The sequence below is a fragment of the Tachyglossus aculeatus genome, chromosome 12, assembly GCF_015852505.1.
Source record: "Tachyglossus aculeatus isolate mTacAcu1 chromosome 12, mTacAcu1.pri, whole genome shotgun sequence".
Lineage (NCBI taxonomy): Eukaryota > Metazoa > Chordata > Mammalia > Monotremata > Tachyglossidae > Tachyglossus > Tachyglossus aculeatus.
Genome location: NC_052077.1, coordinates 6,662,681 through 6,682,692, shown reverse-complemented (window position 1 = coordinate 6,682,692; position 20,012 = coordinate 6,662,681). Strand labels below are relative to the sequence as shown.

At 42.9% G+C, this 20,012-nt stretch overlaps 1 protein-coding gene and 1 non-coding gene across 2 annotated transcripts in view; both read right to left on the bottom strand.

The window, feature by feature from the left end:
* LOC119935750 (glutamyl aminopeptidase) overlaps nt 1-20,012 on the bottom strand; it is an 84,885-nt gene that overhangs the window by 49,946 nt on the left and 14,927 nt on the right. Inside the window, exons 4-6 of the mRNA XM_038755228.1 lie at nt 14,654-14,774; nt 8,396-8,550; nt 6,350-6,463 (exon numbers count right to left, since the gene is read on the bottom strand). Of these exons, the coding sequence (XP_038611156.1) occupies nt 6,350-6,463; nt 8,396-8,550; nt 14,654-14,774 (390 nt within the window). The remainder of the gene's footprint in view (nt 1-6,349; nt 6,464-8,395; nt 8,551-14,653; nt 14,775-20,012) is intronic.
* Nucleotides 2,810-2,947, bottom strand: LOC119935979. Its single transcript, XR_005453574.1, has one exon. It is a non-coding gene; the product is annotated as a small nucleolar RNA SNORA7 (small nucleolar RNA).

The following is a 20,012-nucleotide window of genomic DNA, read 5'->3' as shown; positions in this document are numbered from 1 at the left end:
AGAGCATTGGCTTGGGAGTCAGAAGGACCTGGGTTCTAATCCCAGCTCCACCACTTGTCTGCTGTGTGACCTTGGGCAAGTCACTTCACTTCTCTATCCTCATCTGTAAAATGGGGATTAAGACTGCGAGTCCCATGAGGGACAGAGACTGCAAACAACCTGATTTTGCTTGTATCCAGCCCAGTGCTTAGTATAGTGCCTGGAATGTAGTAAGTACCTAACAAATACCACAGTTATTATTATTTTTATAAGCTAGGTATGAGTGTGAGTTTGTATGATTATCTACCTTAGTGTCAAATTTAGATTACTTTCAGATAGAACACCAAATAAAGTTATGTGAGATATCTGGTATCGATTCATTTTTAATCGGGGAAAACAGATTAGTTCTGATGTATTAGTTAATGTTCAAATCCTCTATTCCAATCCTCCCAGACACCTCTGCCACTTTCAACACTGGAGAACACCCTCTTCTCCTTGAAACACTATCCAACCTTGGCTTCACTGACACTCTCCTTTCTTGGGCCTCCTATCTCTCCAACTGCTCCTTCTCAGTCTCTTTTGCTGCATCTGCCTCTGCCTCCCACCCTCTGTCAGAGGGGGTCCCTCAAGATTCAGGTCTAGATGTCCTTCTATTTTCCATCTACACACTCTCTAGGAAAACTCATTTGCTCCCATGGCTTTAATTACCAACTCTAAGCAGATGATTCCCAGATCTACATCTCCAGTCCTGAACTCTCTTCTTCCCTACAATCTCTCATTTCCTCCTGCCTTCGGAACATATCTACCTCGATGTATTGCTGACACCTCAAATTAAACATATCCAAAACTGAACTCTTTATCTTCTCACCCAAACCCTGTCCTCCCCATCTTTCTCATTACTGCAGATAACACCAATATCCTATCTCACAAACCCATAACCTTGGCATTTTCCTTGGCCCGTTGCACCCACCCATTCAATCTGTCACCAAATCCTGTCGATTCTTCCTTCACAACATCGCTAAAATCCATCTTTTCCTCTCCATCTAAACTGCTACCATGCTAACCCAAGCACTTATTCTATCCCGGCTTGGCTACTGCATCTGCCTCCTGGCTGATCTACCAGCCTCCTGTCTCTCCTTACTCCAATCCATACTTGACTCTGCTGCACAGGTCAAAGCGTTCCATCCATGTCTCCCCAGTCTTCAAGGACCTCTTATGACTGCTCATCCACCTCTTCATCGAACAGAAATTCCTTACCATTGGCTTTAAAGAACTCAATCAGCTCACCCCATCCTATCTCACCTCACTAATCTCCTACTACAGTCCAGCCCACAAAACTTTGCTCCTCTAGCTTGCTTATTGAGCCCTGATCTTGTCTATTCACCACAGACTCCTTTTCCATGTCCACCCCCAGCCTGAAACTCCTTCCCCTTCCATATATGCCAGACCACCACTCTCTCCACTTCGAGAAAATTATTAAGGTCACATTTCCTTCAAGAGACCTTCCCCGATTAAATCAATCAATCGTATTTATTGAGCGCTTACTATGTGCAGAGCACTGTACTAAGCGCTTGGGAAGTACAAATTGGCATCACATAGAGACAGTCCCTACCCAACAGTGGGCTCACAGTCTAAAAGGGGGAGACAGAGAACAGAACCAAACATACCAACAAAATAAAATAAGTAGGATAGAAATGTACAAGTAAAATAAATAAATAAATAGATAAATAGAGTAATAAATATGTACAACCATATATACATATATACAGGTGCTGTGGGGAAGGGAAGGAGGTAAGACAGGAGGATGGAGAGGGGGACGAGGGGGAGAGGAAAGAAGGGGCTCAGTCTGGGAAGGCCTCCTGGAGGAGGTGAGCTCTCAGCAGGGCCTTGAAGGGAGGAAGAGAGCTAGCTTGGCGGATGGGCAGAGGGAGGGCATTCCAGGCCCGGGGGATGACGTGGGCCGGGGGTCGATGGCGGGACAGGCGAGAGCGAGGTACAGTGAGGAGATTAGTGGTGGAGGAGCGGAGGGTGCGGGCTGGGCAGTAGAAGGAGAGAAGGGAGGTGAGGTAGGAGGGGGCGAGGTGATGGACAGCCTTGAAGCCCAGGGTGAGGAGTTTCTGCTTGATGCGCAGATTGATCGGTAGCCATTGGAGGTTTTTGAGGAGGGGAGTAATATGTCCAGAGCGTTTCTGGACAAAGATAATCCGGGCAGCAGCATGAAGTATGGATTGAAGATTAAGAGATTAAACCCTCTTTCCCCCAGTCCACTCTCCATTCTGCATCATCTATGCACTTGAATCTGTGGCCTCTGGACATTTGCTATTCACCCTACCCCAACCCCACAGCATTTATGAACATTTCTTTAAATTATATACTGTAAATTATTTTTCCTATTAATGTCTATCTCCCCCTCTCCCTCCTTGCTCATTATGGGCAGGGAATGTGTTTTCTAATTCTGTAGCATTGCACTTTCCTAAGAGCTTAGTATGTGCTCTGCACACAGTAAGCACTCAATAAATAGCACTGGTTGATAAATAAACCAGATCTTTGTGAAAAAGTCTAGATTATTTACATTCTGAGTATGCAACCTCTTTCCTGATCTTGTCTTGTCTTATGCCGTTGAGTCGTTTGCGACCCATAGCAACATCATGGACACATCTCTCCCAGAACACCCTGCTCTAGATCAGTAGTCATTCTTGTAGTGTATCCACAGAGTTTTCTTGGTAAAAATACAAAAGTGGTTTACCATTGCTTCCTTCCACGCAGTAAACCTGAGTCTCCACCCTCGACTCTCTCCCGAGATGCTTCTAACCAGCATGGATGAGTTTTGACTTGCACCAGATTGTCTGCCACTTGCTAGCCACTGGCCAAGCTAGGAATGAAATGGGTATGCCTTTGTTTGACTCTCCCTCCCATAGCTGAGACTGGTAGAGTACTGGAAACTCTCCAGGTGCGATCCTGAGAGGGGTCTTTCCTGACACAGACTAATTTACCCTTTAGTGATTGAAGAATAAGAATGCCACATCCCACCTAGCAATTTATCATTTTTTTAATGGTACTTATTAAGGGCTTACTTTGTTCCAAGCACTTTGCTAAGCACTGGAGTAGATACGAAATGATCAGGTTGGACACAGTCCTTGCCCCATATGATGCTTACGGCCAAAATAGGAGGTAAAAGGACTTAATCCCCATTTTAAAGATGAGGAAACTGAAGAACAGAAAAGTGAAATGATTTGCAAGGTCACAAGCCCAACTCCTCTGATTCCCAGGTCTATGTTCTTTCCACTAAACCATGCGGTTTCACTCACTCACTTTCTTACTTAGGGCAATACATAATTATAATGAGAAAGTGAAAAGAAAAATGATGGTTTTGTTTCGCGGTCTGGGTATGACGTGGGTGAAATAGGCAGGATTAAAAAAGATCTTATTGCTCTGGGGATTTTTTTATTGTGTTTGAAAAACTGGTATAAATATAACCACCCACTCCATTTTAAATTGTGTTTAATTTATCTGGAATTTTGGTAACTATTTTTCCTACTGCACTTTTTAGGTCCCTTTAGGGAACTTTCCTTCCCATCCTATGATCCTTTCAACTCTTCTTGCAAAAGTACCAATTCAGATGACAATATACACTGCAGTATAATATTTCCGTTTCTTTGATATTTTTCTTTGAGAAACTCAAAAGAAATTGCTCTACTGTGCAATAAAGGAACTCAGTTTGCAGAAGAAAAGCTAGTTGTCAAAGCACTTGTCAAAGGGCACATGTCTTTTGGATCTGTGGTACTTTCCTAAGCACTTACTTCGGTGTGTTGCACCCAATAAATACCATTAATATTAGTAGTAGCGTGGCCCAGTGGGAAGAACACAGGTTTATACCATTAATTTATGGATTGAGGACCAGGGTTCTAATCCCAGGCTTTTCCACTTGCTTGCTATGCTCTGCCCACAGTAAGCGCTCAATAAATACAACTGAATGAATGAATGAATGCTGTGTGAAAGTTTCATGTGAATGAAAGCATCTAGTCACCTTGTCTCCTCCTCAAGTCTCTTCATGCCTTCAACTTATTTCCGACCCATAGCATCACCATGGACACGACTCTCCCATAACGCCCTGCTCTCCGTCTGCAATTGTTCTGGTAGTGTATCCATAGAGTTTTCTTGGTAAAAATATGGAATTGGTTTACCATTGCCTCCTTCTATGCAATAAACTTGAGTCTCCACCCTTGACTCTCTCCCTTCCTGCTGCTGCCCAGCATGCTGCTCTTTTACCTTGTCCATACACTTCACTCCTCTAATGCTAACCTACTCACTCTACCTCGATCTTGTCTATCTTTCCATTGACCCCTTGCCTATGTCCTTTCTCTGCCCTGGAATTATGGTCTCTTTCATATACGACTGAGAAGAACTTTCCCCACCTTCACGGCCTTATTAAAAATCACATCTCCTCCAAGAGGACTTCCCTGACTAAGCCCTCCTTTCCTCCTCTTCCAATCCCTTCTGCATCACCCTTACATTAGGATTTGTACACTTTTTTCAACCTTACCTCAGCCCAATAGCACTTTTGCACATATCCATAATTTAATTTATTCATTTATATTAATGTCGGTTTCCCCCTCTATACTGTCAGCTCACTGTGGGCAGGGATTCTGTCTACACACTCTGTTATACTGCATTCTCCCAAGCACTTAGTACAGTGCTCTGCAAACAGTAAGTGCTCAATAAATACCATTGATTGATTGACATAGGGCAGGACAACTTTTCTGTGCCCTAGTCTATAAAATGGGGCTATTCATTCAATCATATATATTGAGCGCTTACTGTGTGCAGAGCACTGTACTAAGCGCTTGGGAAGTACATGTTGGCAACATATGATACCTGTCTCCCTCCTACCTAGATTGAGAAGCAGTGTGGCTCAGTGGAAAGAGCATGGGCTTTGGAGTCAGAGGTCATGGGTTCAAATCCCAGCTCCGCCAATTGTCAGCTGTGTAACTTTGAGCAAGTCACTTAACTTCTCTGTGCCTCAGTTACCTCATCAGCAAAATGGGGATTAAGACTGTGAGCCCCCAGTGGGACAACCTGATCACCTTGTAACCTCCCCAGCACTTAGAACAGTGCTTTGCACATAGAAAGCACTTAATAAATGCCATCATCATCATCATCAGATTGTGAGCCCCATGTAGAACAGGGCCTACGTTCACCTGGTTTTATTGTATCTAACCTCAGCACTTAGAACAGTGGAGGACACATAGTAAGCAGTTAACCAACACCACAATTGTTATTATTCTTACTACTTAACCCACTACTGTTTGCTGGAGGGTGGTATTCCCATGGTGCAGAAGTAGCTTGTAATTTGTTCCGCTGACCGATATTTTTACCATCTCAACCAACGATCACCATATTGGAGGTATAAATGACAGGTTGGATTAAGAAGTGACATCTTCTCTAATTAGAAAAGCAGGAGAGAAGCTGAGCAGAGGACATTACAGAGTCAGAAGAAGAGCTCTGAAACTCATCATCAAAAAGCTGCAGAAAATTAAAGTGGACAGACATCTCACGTCAGAAAAAGGTTTGGGCCAGTTGATTTCTCTCCCTGTAGTACTTAGCTGGTAAAAGCAGGATCATTCTGGATGAGATAGGCCACCCAAAGACTCCTGAGTGATGGCTAGAGGTTTATGAAAATCCTTCCGGTTGGCCAGAGGCAATAATGCAAACAATTTTGGCAAAACCCACTTACTGATTAGTGCTTACCTGAATGTAACGTCTGGATGTGAAGTTCTGAACCTAGAGCTGGATGGGAGATCTCTTGGGAATACTAGACTCCTTCTAGACTCATTATGGGCAGGAAATGTGTCTACCAATTCTGTTTTATCGTACTTTCCCAAACTCTGCACACAATAAGTGCTCAATAAATATCATTGATGGTACAGCTGAGAAAGAAATTTCCCCACATTTGATATTTTTTCACAAAACTGTGTTGAATAATGATGCTAGCTCACTCAATTAGAGAATTTGAAACCCTTTGGTAAACTTTGGAATTCTGTCCAAAACTATGCAGATGCTACACTTACATAATCCATTCATTCAATCATTCAATAGTAATTATTGAGTGCTTACTGTGTGCAGTGCACTATACTAAGCGCTTGGGAAGTACAAATCGGCAACATATAGAGACAGTCCCTACCTAACAACAGGCTCACAGTCTAGAAGGGGGAGGTGAACCCTCCTTCCTCATGTCTTTACACCTCCCACAGGAACAGGTACTGCATGCTGCTAGTTAGAACATTTGACTTGTGACTGGTAACTCTGATTAGGGGTGTGATTGAGTTTCACATTGAAAACACCGGAATTTTACCTCTTTAGAAAGACTTACCATATTCCAGTCTCCTTCTGTGGCATTCACTCCCAGGAACTCAAAGAAGGAGGCAAATCCTTCGTTCAGCCACAGATCTTCCCACCAGTCCATGGTCACGGTATTTCCGAACCACTGAAATAATAAACATTAAAAAGAAAGCTCATGACTATGAAGGAGATAGAATGTAATTAGCAAACGTTCCTATATGGCTCTCTCACTGACACAAAACATCAAATACTACTGAGCTGATTATAAATTAGTAATTATTGACTGTTTTTCTGTGGGTTTCACATTTACCTGTTATTTAAAATATCCTGTTTTTACTCTTTATCATGTCACAGTCCTGATTTTGGTCCAGGAAAAGGGAAGGCTGGGTTCTACAGAAGCAGTGTGGCATAGTGGATAGAACCCAGGCCTGGGAGTCAGGAGGTCATGGGTTCTAATCCTGCCTCTGCTGCTTGTCTGCTGTAAGACCCTGGGCAAGTCACTTCACTTCTCTGTGCCTCAGTCACCTCATCTGTAAAATGAGGATTGAGACTGTGCACCCACATGGGACAGGGACTTAGTCCAACTTGATTTGCTTGTATTCACCCCAGCGCTTAGTACAGTGCCTGGCACAAAGTAAGTGCTTAACAAATGCTATCATTATTATTATTATTCTATTCCCACTTCTAAAATATGGGAATGCCTGTCTGCTGAGGTTATGCCAAAGGGATACACCAGCTTGGGCATTCATTTATTCATTCATTCAATCATACTTATTAAGCACTTTGTGCAAAACACTGTACTGAGCTCCTGGGAGAATACAATATAACAATAAAAGGGCACATTCTCTGCCTGACAACGAGTTTACAGTCTAGAGGATATGCTGGATCTAATCATCTCAAAATCCTGCTCCATCTCTAACTCCACAAACTCCCATCAAATGGTATTTATTGAGTGCTTACTTTATGGAAACACTGTACCAAGTGCTTGGGAGAGTATAGTTTAACAAAGTTGGTTGATGTGTTCCCTGCCCACAAAAAGCTTATAATTGAGAGGGGGAGACAGACATTAAAATAAGTTACGATATACACCTAAGGGCTGTGGGGCTGAGGGTGGAGTAAGCAAAGGGTACAAATCCTTGTGAGTGCAAGGGTGATACTGAAGGGAGAGGGGGTAGTCGTGGAAGTGAGTGGTCATGGGTTTGAATCCCAGCTTCTCCACTTGTCAGCTGTGTGACTTAAGGCAAGTCACTTAACTTCTCTGTCCCTCAGTTATCTCGTCTGTAAAATGGGGACTAAGACTGTGAGCCCCATGTGGGACAACCTTGTATCTACCCCAGTGCTTAGAACAATGCTTGACACATAGTAAGCGCTTAACAAATACCATCATTATTATTAGTAGTAACAGTGCTCTGCTTGGAATAAGGGCTCAGTAAATACTATTAATTGGTTGATTCTTGCTATCCTTCTTGTTTCTCAATAAAAGGTCTCTCACTTGCTATTAATCCGCCTCCTCCTGCTATGCCATAGACCTTCCCCCTCCTGGGAGTCAGAAGGTTGTGTGTTCTAGCTCCGGCTCTGCCACTTTTCTGCTGTGTGACCAAGGGGAAGTCGCTTCACTGCTCTGTTGCCTCTGTTACCTCATCTGTAAAATGGTGATTGAGACTGTGAGCCCCATATGGGGCAGGAACTGTGAGGGAGGACACAAAATTATTGCGGATTGGAGGATAAAGGGAATGGAAAAATGGAAATGAGGATGACTAAGTGCTTAAATAGTGGAGTACATATACAGAACTGCCACAACTTTAATAAGAGTTTACAAGGGCTGCCTTAATCTTACTGGTGGCTACACTCCCTAGGGAAAGTTTTCTTTGAGATGCAAATGGGAAAATCTTTTCATTTCTCAACCCTCTGCAATGGTGAACTGTAGTGCTTCCTGTTCCAGCAAATGAGAAGTGTTTTAGTGCAGGACTCAGAAAATTGACTATTTCTGAAATTGGTCATTTATTACTTGTCAGACTAAGATACCCTTCTTATTTTTCTGAATTTGTTATAAAGAGAGGTTTCTACAGCAGCATACCTGATGCACAAGTTCATGGGACACTACCGCTGCAACCCTCTGCTTGTTGGAAGAGGCAGATTCATTGGGATCATAAAGCAGGTTGGTTTCTCGGTAAGTGATCAGTCCCCAGTTTTCCATGGCCCCGGTGCCAAAATCTGGAATAGCTATTTTGTCTGGGACAAAAGAAAGAGAGATTAGTGTTCCTACTGTAAAACACTGGCTGTCTTTTCTCAGGTGCCGAGTATGGCAAATTTGGTTTTTTGACTGTCCTTTGGATAAAAAAAAAATCATTTTATTAGCATTTACTGTGTACAGACCACTGTACTAAGTACTTGGGAGAATACAGTATAACAGCATTAGTAGAAACGTTCCCTGCCCACAGTGAATCAGTATTTAAGAATAACAATAATAATAATTATTACTATGGTACTTGTTAAGCACTTACTACGTGCCAAGCACTGTTCTAAGTGCTGAGGTAGATGGAAATTTATCAGGTTGGACTCAGTCCCTCTCCCAGATTGGGTTTACATTCTTAATCCCCATTTTTGATAGATGGTAACTGAGGCACAGCGAAGTTAAGTGACTTGCCCACAGTCACACAGCAGACAAGTGGTGGAGCTGGGATTAGAATCCATGACCTTCTGGTTCCCAGGCCCATGCTTTATCTACTACCCCATGCTGCTTCTCTATCATTATCATTCTTATTGTAAGGAGAGCACTAAACTAAGGATTTGGGAGAGTACAATAAAAGACTAAAGACATATTCACTACCCTCAAGGAGTTTGTGGTTTTATGGGGCAGACAGACACAAAATTATTTATAGTTAGGAGGAAAAATCAATCAATCAATCAATTGTATTTATTGAGCGCTTACTATGTGCAGAGCACTGTACTAAGCGCTTGGGAAGTACAAGTTGGCAACATATAGAGACAGTCCCTACCCAACAGTGGGCTCACAGTCTAAAAGCGCTGGCACATTGTCAGCGCTTAATAAATATCATTATCATTAGGCTGGACACAGTCCCTGCCCAACATGGGGCTCACAGCCTTAATCCCCATTTTGCAGATGAAGTAACTGTGGCTCAGAGAAGTTAAGCGACTCCCCCAAGGTCACCCAGCAGGCACGTGGCAGAACTGATATTAAAACCCAGGTCTTCCATATCCCCAAAATCTGCTCTTTCCACTAAGGCACACTGTTTCTCATGCTGAGATGCGTGTTGAGGAGGGTGACCAGCATCCCATTGCCAGTCAGAAACAGAATAGTGCATGTTGACTTAGTAATGGTATGGCTGATGGTTTTAGCCTCTTATTTTTATTGACATATTTGGAATAGTTTGATTTCTCATTCCAGCTGCAAATAATCAATCAATCAATGGCATGTTTTGAGACCTTACTGTGTGCAGAGCACAGTACTAAGCACTTGGGACAATACAATAGAGCAATACAGAGTTGGTAGATGTGTTCCCTGCCCACAACAAGCTTGAAATACCTAAAATGGGGTTAAAATAACTCTTAAAAGACATACACCTCTCCAACCCAGATCTACATTGCAGGCAGTTTCCATTTCCTGTTATCTTCATCTTTGGATTTGGTTACTTTGGCTCCAACATGTGGGTTAGAGTGCAGAAAAAATCCCAAGTGAGAAACAGAGCAATGCCATTAAGTTTGAATCAGGATATGGTTTTTAACAGAAATGACATTCCAGTAAGCTCAATTTCATTATAGTTTGTTTAGTCTTAAACTTCATTTCCAGTAGATTCCATTCTTTTGGTGTGATTGTCGTACTAATTATTTTGATAAAACATCTCCATCATGCACTATTCTGTGGTGCGTTATTGCTCACAAACCCACACATGCAGTACATGCTGAATCTTCAGGGGCAACTATATATGAAAAAGGATATTCATATCACATTTTAACCTTCAATCTGCATGAACAAATTAAACCTTTGTCACCTAGAGAGGATTAGAAGGGATTGCTCTGTGCACATAAAGGTAATCTTTTATTTTGCAGTTATGTGTTAGAATCTTGTTCTCACCCACCTTGGAGCCCCTGGTCTCAGTTTGCCCACCAGATATGATGCATTTCATGTTTTTACACTAACTCTAGTTTTCTCTACAGTACCCTTGCCGAACACCATTGAAGGAACTCCAGGACAATTCCTGGAATGCATATATGCAAAAAAGCAACATGGCTAAGTGGATAGAACATGGCCCTGGGAGTCAAAAGGACCTGGATTCTAACCCTGGCTCTGTCATGTGCCTTCTGTATGACCTTGGGCAAGTCACTTCACTTCTCTATGCCTCAGTTACCTCATCTGGAAAACAGGGATTAAGAGTGTGAGCCCCATGTGGGACAGGGACCGTGTCCAACCTGATTAACTTGTATCTACCCCAGTGCTTACAACAATGCTTGGCCCATAGTAAGCTCTTAACAAGTACCATTATTATTGTTGTTATTATTATTAATAGTGTGCTTTGCTCCTGACTGCCCAGACTATGTGACAGCAGGCAAAATAGGACTCGGGGTCAGAGGACCTGAGTTCTGATCCTGGTTCCACCACTTCCCTGCTGTGTGACCTTGGGCAAGTCACTTGTGGACAAGGAATGTGTCTTACAACTCTGTTATATCGTACTATCCCAAGCTCATCATCATCATCAATCGTATTTATTGAGCGCTTACTATGTGCAGAGCACTGTACTAAGCGCTTGGGAAGTACAAATTGGCAACATATAGAGACAGTCCCTACCCAACAGTGGGCTCACAGTCTATAAGGGGGAGACAGAGCACAAAACCAAATGGCAGCAAACCTTGTGACTCCCAGGCCCCTACCCTGTCCCCATGCAGCAGACAAATGGCAGCAAACCTTGTGACTCCCAGGCCCCTACCCTGTCATCATCAATCGTATTTATTGAGTGCTTACTATGTGCAGAGCACTGTACTAAGCACTTGGGAAGTTCAATTTGGCAACATATAGACACAGTCCCTACCCAGCAGTGGGCTCACCGTCTAAAAGGGGGAGACAGAGAACAAAACCAAATGGCAGCAAACCTTGTGACTCCCAGGCCCCTACCCTGTCCCTACGCAGCAGACAAATGGCAGCAAACCTTGTGACTCCCAGGCCCCTACCCTGTCATCATCAATCGTATTTATTGAGCGCTTACTATGTGCAGAGCACTGTACTAAGCGCTTGGGAAGTACAAATTGGCAACATACAGAGACAGTCCCTACCCAACAGTGGACTCACAGTCTAAAAGGGGGAGACAGAGAACAAAACCAAATGGCAGCAAACCTTGTGACTCCCAGGCCCCTACCCTGTCCCCAAGCAGCAGACAAACGGCAGTAAACCTTGTGACTCCCAGGCCCCAGCCCTGTCCCCATGCAGCAGACAAACGGCAGCAAACCTTGTGACTCCCAGGCCCCTACCCTGTCATCATCAATCGTATTTATTGAGTGCTTACTATGTGCAGAGCACTGTACTAAGCACTTGGGAAGTTCAATTTGGCAACATATAGAGACAGTCCCTACCCAGCAGTGGGCTCACAGTCTAAAAGGGGGAGACAGAGAACAAAACCAAATGGCAGCAAAACTTGTGACTCCCAGGCCCCTACCCTGTCCCTACGCAGCAGACAAATGGCAGCAAACCCTGTTACTCCCAGGCCCCTACCCTGTCCCCATGCAGCAGACAAACGGCAGCAAACCTTGTGACTCCCAGGCCCCTACCCTGTCCTCATCAAAGCTCATAGTACATTTCTCTGAATCCAGTAAGCACTCAATAAATATGATTAACTGATTGACTAACCTCTTTTGTGTCTCAGTTTCCTCATCTGTAAAATGGAGATTAAATACCTGTTCTTTCTTCCCCTCAGATGAAGAGCTCAGATGGGTCAGGGAATGTTTCTGATCTGATTATTTTATATCTACCTCAATGCTTTGTAATGCTTGACAAATGTAAGTACTGAACAAATGCCATAATTAGTAAGACAGGGGCTGAGGCCAGTTTTCTATAGCTATTGGCCGGGCTTCTGCTTTTTCCTTGATTTAACACAATCCATGGCAGGGACAGCTGTTTAATTTTATGAAGCAAGATTTCCAGAAGGGTTTTTGTCTGTTCTCAAGTAGGGGTTACTACTACTAATAATTATGGTACTCGTTAAGCACTTACTGGATGCCAAGCACTGTTCTAAGCACTGGGGTAGATACAAGTCATTTAGGGTGGACACAGTCCCTTTCCCACATGGGGCTCACACTCAATCCCCATTTTATAGATGAGGCAACTGAGGCACAGAGAAGTTAAATGACTTGCCCAAGGTCACACAGCAGAAATGTGGCAGAGCTGGGATCTCACCTATCTCGCTGCCGACACATCACCCACATTCCGCCTGTGGCTTGGAATACCCTCCCTCTTCCAATCTGACAGACAATTACTCTCCCCCCGCTTCAAAGCCTTAGTGAAGGCACATCTCCAAGAGGCCTTCCCAGACAAAGCCCCATCTTTCCTCATCTCCCATTCCCTTCTCTTGCACCCTGACTTGTTCTTTTTGCTCTTCCCACCCCACAGCACTTATATATGTATCTGTAATTTTATGTATATATATATACATGTCTGTCTCCCCACAACACGCTAGACTGTAAGCTCGTTGCAGGTAGGGAATGTGTGTATTTATTGTTGTACTCTCCCAAGCTCTTAGTACAGTGCTGTGCACACAATAAGAGCTCAATAAATATGATTGAATGGATGAATGAATAGAAACCCAGGTCCTTCTGACTCCCAGGACTGTGCTCTATTCACTAAGCCACACTGCTTCTTTGCTCCTGTGGAGACCCAAATTGTCAAATCCTAAAGGACAAAAATGGCAAATTTTTAGCTATTTGAGCTGGTAAAAATAGTCTCAGGTAGAAGCTGTCAGTCATGCAGATTTCTGGACCAATTAGGGGGCTCCCCTTAAGCCCAAACCACCCTCTTTTGTCAAGTGACAAGAACTACCTGGTACATATCACCCTCTCATGGGATGAAAACAAGGCTGCTAATGCTTCACTTTTACCAAACATAAACAGGCTACCTTTTTTTTTTTCAAGAGAGACTCAATAGTGAATTATTTATTCCATGAAACATATAAGGGAGAAGTATAATTCAGTTTAAAATAATAAACATTTGAGAAACTCTTGATTGATAAACACGGAGTATTGGAAAAGAGAAGATAATACTAAATTGCATGTGTTAGTTTGCAATTTCCTGGTGGGCAGGTACTGTATCTTTATTTCAGATGAACTCTTCTAAGTGCGTAATACAGTGCTCTGCACAGAAGTGCTCAGTGAAAGCTACTGATAATCATAGCTGTATTCAGCATTTTAAAAGGGTGCTTTTTAAGTTTTAATGAAAAATAGTTTCTCCTCACCCTGCTTTGACAGTAATGGTTAAGTGACCTAAAATATGTAGCAGGAACTGAACAACCGGAACACCTGTGACCTGAAGCAGAGCAAGCCCCAGCTGTTCCCTCTTCAGAAACATCAGTGGGACACTCATTTTCCTTGGGAGTCCATCCTATGGATCAAGTTGCGAAGGCAGGACTGGAAATGAGGGATGTTTTTCTTCCCTGCTCCGATTTTCACCTCTATTGACCTTCAGTTCGGGTCCTTCACCAATGATGGAAGTTTTTGTAAAACTAGCATGTTATCCAGATTTTCACATGCTCTCCCAGCCGTGGTTTGCCTATTATCCATTTACTTTTGGAAAAAAAATTAAAAGTCCCACTTTATTTTCCCTACAGATTTGTGATGCTGAGCAACATGACGCATGAGAAAAAATGTTTGTGGCAGCAGCACTAGTGTATGACTTTAGTTGCCAGAAGTCAGACTTAGTCTTGACCAGTGGTGGAAAGAGGGAAATACATAGAAATCCAATTATCACACGTGCCAGGATGTTAATCCTGGAAAAGTGAATACAAAATCTACCAGTTGTGTGGTGAGGAGTTCCGGAATAAATCATTCCCTTCTCCTCCTCACCACATTTCCTCATCCCTAACTTTCTTCCTTCTCCTCCCCATTTCTCCCCTTCTCACCTTCCGTTTCCTCTTCCATCCCTACCCAATCTCCTTCTCCTCCTTTTCTTCTATCAAGGAAGGGCATCTTTCAGAGTAATATACAGAGTAGAGACCTGAGGTTAATTTTAGCTCTGACTAGTGGTATCTCAGCTCAGATAATGACTTAGATAAGAGAATTTAGGTGTCAATAAAGAGCAGCCTTATATAGCAAGGATAGTTAAAATGGTCCTTACCTAATTTGGGAAGGGCATACTGCATACCAAAGTATTTTTCAAAATAATCAAATACGATTTTCGTTACATTGGCAGCATATTCAGCTGTATTTAATTGCTGTTTCTGGGCATAGATCCTGAGCTGTAAAACAAAATAAAGCAAAGTGAGAATGAGTCTTCATTTGACAAAACACAGGAAAATGCATTATACACATGAGGGTTTGTTTGGCTTGGATCACAACATTGACGCAGTTAATTTCTTCCTGTTTGGAAGGCACACACTTAAACTTTAACTAAATAACATTTCTGTTTTCGATCTGGAGGTGTAACACATATTAATGAAGGCAAAGGTCCTTGGTGAGCTAGGTTGTGTAATCTTCCCTGACTTGTATTATGGTAACATCTTGTCAAACACTGAAAGAATTTCACTGGTCAGGGGCCACTAGTTGGATTTTGTGGTGTCTTTTCAGCTTTTTAAGGTACATTCCTGGGAGAAGCTTTATTCTGCCTACTCCATATCAGCTCACACTGAACTCTAGTCTCCTATATTATCACTTCTTTTGGGTCTCTTGAGGTACTGGAGAAGCTCTAGTAAACCCTTCCGGTCAGAGGAGCACCATTTAGTTCACCAAAGCATTATTTGATCCCTGTCAATTTATGATTTAATCAGTGGTATTTATTGAGCTCCTACTGTGTACTGAGCACCTACTCTGTAAGGCAGAGACAATATGGCCTAGTGGGAAGAGCATGGGCCTGGGAGACAGGAAAACCTGGGTTCAAATCCCAGCTCCATCACTTAATTCATTCAATCGTATTTATGGAGCACTTACTGTTTGCCAAAAGCATTTGGAAAAGTACAATACAATAAACAGTGACATTCTCTGCCCACAAAGAGCTTGCAGTCCAGAGGTGGGGAGACAAGACATAAATATAAATAAATACAATTACAGATATATAAATTAGTGCTGTGGGGCTGGGAGCGGGGGGGAAACAAAGAAACAAGTCAGGGCCAGGCAGGAGGGAGTGGGAGATGAAGAAAATTGGGGCTTTGTCTGGGAAGACCTCTTGGAGGAGATGTGCCTTCAATAAGGCTTTGAAGTGGAGGAGAGTAATTGTCAGATTGCCTGCTGGGTGACTTTGGGCAAGTCACTTAACTTCTCTGGGCCTTAGTTACCTCAACTGTAAAATGAGGATTAAGACTGTGAGCCCGATTTGAGACGGGAACTACGTCCAACCTGATTATCTTGTCTCTACCCCAGTGCTTAGTACAGTATCTGGCACATAGAAAACAGTTAAAAAATAGCATCCAAAAAAAAAGCACCGTTCTAACCATTTGTGAGTATACATTGCAATGGAACATTGATACCAGCTCTCAAGGAGGGAAGCAGTGTGGTCTAGTGGAAGAAGCATGGGTCTGTGTCCAACCTGATTAGCTTGTATCTATCCCAGAGCTTAGTTCAGTGCATGGCACATAGTAAGCGCTTAACAAATACCATTAAAAAAACAAAAAGATAAGTAAAAAAGGAGCCATCAATCTAGCCTGGCCCCTGATAGCCATATTTTATGCTGGAAAAAGGAATTTCATTAGATGTCCCCTATGTTACTCTGGGTCTATGACATAATGGAGTGACATAAGGGGGTGATATAACATCCTGGGTGTGGATTTGATGTAATCACATAGTGTTTCTCTCAGGGCACTCCTGAACCTGTCTCTTACTCTAGAGGGTCTGCATTCTCTTCTAACGTCAGGGTGAAATGGGGCATAGAATCAGAACATCATCTGAATTACCCTTTAGGAGTACAACATCCTACAACAGAAAATTGCCCATAAAAGCATCTGGTTCTGAATCAGAACCAGGCAGGGAACTGGATGGCTGAATACCAGACTGCCTGTTAGAAACAGCATGGCCTAGTGGATAGAACATGAGCCTGGGCATCAGAAGGACCTGGGTTCTAATCCCAACTCTACCACTCATCTGCTGTGTGACCTTGAGCAAGTCGCTTAACTTCTCTCTGCCCCCGTTACCTCTGCCTCAGTTACCTCATCTGTCCCATTGGGATCAAGATTGTGAGCCCCAAGTGGGACAGGGACTGTGTCCAACCCAATTTGCTTGAATCCACCCCAGAGCTTAGTGCAATGCCTGGCACATAGAAAGCACTTAACAAATACCGCAAGTATTATTATCATTATTATTATTAAAGCCACACAACTGGCCACCCTAGACTCTATGCCAGTGGTGGAAAGAGTTAATGAAACTTTCTAAGGCCCTCTTTCCTTGCTGTAGTGTTGACTGTGAGATCATCAGGCTCAGTGTGCTTGCCTGTTTTTCTGCCAACCCCTAGCCCACATCCTGCCTCTGGCCTGGAACGCCCTCCCTCCTCAAATCTGACAGACAACCTCTCTCCTCTGTTTCAAAGCCTTATTGAAAGCACATCTCCTCCAAGAGGCCTTCCCAAACTTAGCCCCACTTTTCCTCATCTCCCACTCCCTTCTGCATCACCCTGACTTGTTCCCTTTGCTCTCCCCCCCTCCCAATCCCACAACACATATACATATCTGTCACTTTATTTATTTGCACTGGTGTCTTGTCTCCCCCCCTCTAGACTGTAAGCTCATTGTGGGCAGGGAATAACACTGTTTATTGTTGCATTGTACTTTACCAAGTGTTTATTACAGTGCTCTGCACACAATAAGTGCTCAATAAATACGATTGATTGAATGAATGAATAAAAGGAAAATTGAAATGACTTTTGAAAAATTTTGACAAAAAGCAAAGCACCAGTGTTTAATATGCAAAGAAATCCTCAGGTTGAAAGAAAACATTTCTTTCTTGTAGGCTCGTGCTATAGACTGTAAGCTCATTATGGGCAGGGAACATTTCTGCTAATTCTGTTTGTACTGTACTCTCCCAAGTATTTACTATAGTGCTCTGCACACGATAAACATTCTATAAATACCATTGATTGATGGATTGAATCATTATGATAGCCTCAATTTTACCTGGTTCATACACTCTTTTCTGCTTTGCTTTGGCTCTCTAAAATGCATTCAATTTGAATTTCCCACTAAAATTTTTCACAGAAAAGTTTGGTCAATTTTGAAGCACTTCTGTTTTCAACTACAAATCCAGAAGTGCCTAAACCTTTGGTAGCCCAACTTATATGGATTGTAATTTGGAAGTGGGATGGAATTTTCTGAACTGTAAAAAGGTGGGAAACAGTAGGGATGCCTTAATTTTCTATGAATTGAAAATCAAAGAATCGTCACTAGCATAAGGGTTTTACCTGCTTAGAATGGGAAATAATCCATGTCGTATCGGAGGGTGGCAGACAATCTCCATCTGGGTTAACGACGAAGCAATACTCATTCATTCAACTGTATTTATTGAGAGCTTACTGTATGTAGAGCACTGTACTAATCATTTTGGAAGTACAAGTCGGCAACATATAGAGATGGTCCCTACCCAACAACGGGCTCACAGAGAATCGGTAACCCAAGAAGATCTAAGAAGAAAATCTGAACCAGGAGGATTTTCCCAGAATCCCTGGGTCAATGTTGGCCTCCAAATATCAAGTGGTATTTACAGATACATCCCTCAAGTGGAGTCATAGTAACAGGTCCTAGCTCCATTGTGAGTACTAAAACTGCCTTTATACAAGTGAAGGAGAATGTCAGAACAACACTGAGTTATTCAGGCAAAACTAATTCTGTTTTGAGGGACATTTTTTTGTGGGGGGGCATGGGAGGGAAGAAGAATGAGAATTAACTTGATGAACTGTCCAGTGATGAGAATCAGTCGAATAGCTGTTAGCCCCTTGGAGAAGCAGTGCAGTGTAGTGGATAGAGCTAGTAGTCTGAAGGACCTGGATTCCAATCCCGGTTCCACCACCTGTCTGCTGTGTGACTTTCGGCAAGCCACTTCACTTCTCTGTGCCTGTTACCTCATCTGTAAAATGGGGATTAAGACTGTGAACCCTCTGTGGGACAGGGACTGTGTCCAACCTCATTAATTCGTAACTACCCCAGTGCTTAGTACAGTGCCTGACGCTGTTAGCTCTTAACAAATACCACAAAAAAATACTGACTTTGCTCTGAAAATCACTCCAACCAATAAGGATGATATGCCTAGAATTTAATTGATTAGGAAGATTCCTTGAACGAGATAATCCCCTTTCGAGTCTGGAGGAGACAGAGAGATATGCAGCTGAATAATGGAATAGAGAAATGCACGCATCAGCAGAACAACCACATTCTTTCATTCATTCAATCATCTTTATTGAGTGCTTACTGTGTGCAGAGCACTGGACTAAGCACTTGGGAGAGTACAACAGAACAATAAACAGATGCATTCCCTGCCTACAACGAACTCACAGGCTACTGGAGCTTGTAGGCCAAACGAGATTGAGATAAATTCACTGTTTTATTTGGCAAGAAATGGTTACTGGCAGAAGTCAGCACAAGTGCACCACTATTAATATTTAGTAATATAATTAAATTAGAGAAGCAACATGGCACAGTGGATAGAGCATGGGCCCGGGAGTCAGAAGGTCATGGGTTCTAATCCTGGCTCTGCCATTCGTCTGCTGTGTGACCTTGGGCAAGTCACTTCTCCGGGCCTCAGTTACCTCATCTGTAAAATGGGGATTAAGACTGCGAGCCCCACGTGGGACAATCCGCCTACCTCATATCTACCCCGGTGTTTAGAACAGTGCCTGGCACATAGTAAGCGCTTAACATATACCATAATTTTTAATTTTTTTTAAAAAAAGCGCTTACTTCTTAATCGCTTACTACATACCAAACACTGTTCTAAGCACTGGAGTAGATACAAGTTAATCAGGTTAGACATGGTCCCTGTTCCACAAGAGGCTAACCCCCATTTTACAGATGAGGTAACTGAGGCCCAGAGAAGTTAAGTGACTTGCGCAAAGTCACACGGCAGACTTGTCCCTATTTCAATCTAGGTAACGGTTTCCTTTTTCTGGTCCAATTTGCTTCACCCTCAGCATCAGTAGACTTGAACAGTGTCTTTTTCTGGTCTAGGCCATAGTAATAATGATGATGATGGTAATCATCATCATCATCATATTCATTATCATGGCATTTGTTAAGCACTTGCTATGTCTCATGCACTGTTCAAAGCATTAGGATAGATATGAGTTAATAAAATAGGACACAGTCCCTTTCCCTGTGGGGCTCATAGTTTAAGTAGGAGGGAGAACAGGGATTGAATTCCCATTTGACAGATGAAGAAACTAAGGCACAGAAAAGTTAAGTGCTTTGCCTAAGGTCACACAGTAGGCAAGTGGCAGAGCCAAGGATAGAATTCAGGTCCTCTAACTCCCACGTCCATGCTCTTTTTCACTAGGCAGCATGGCT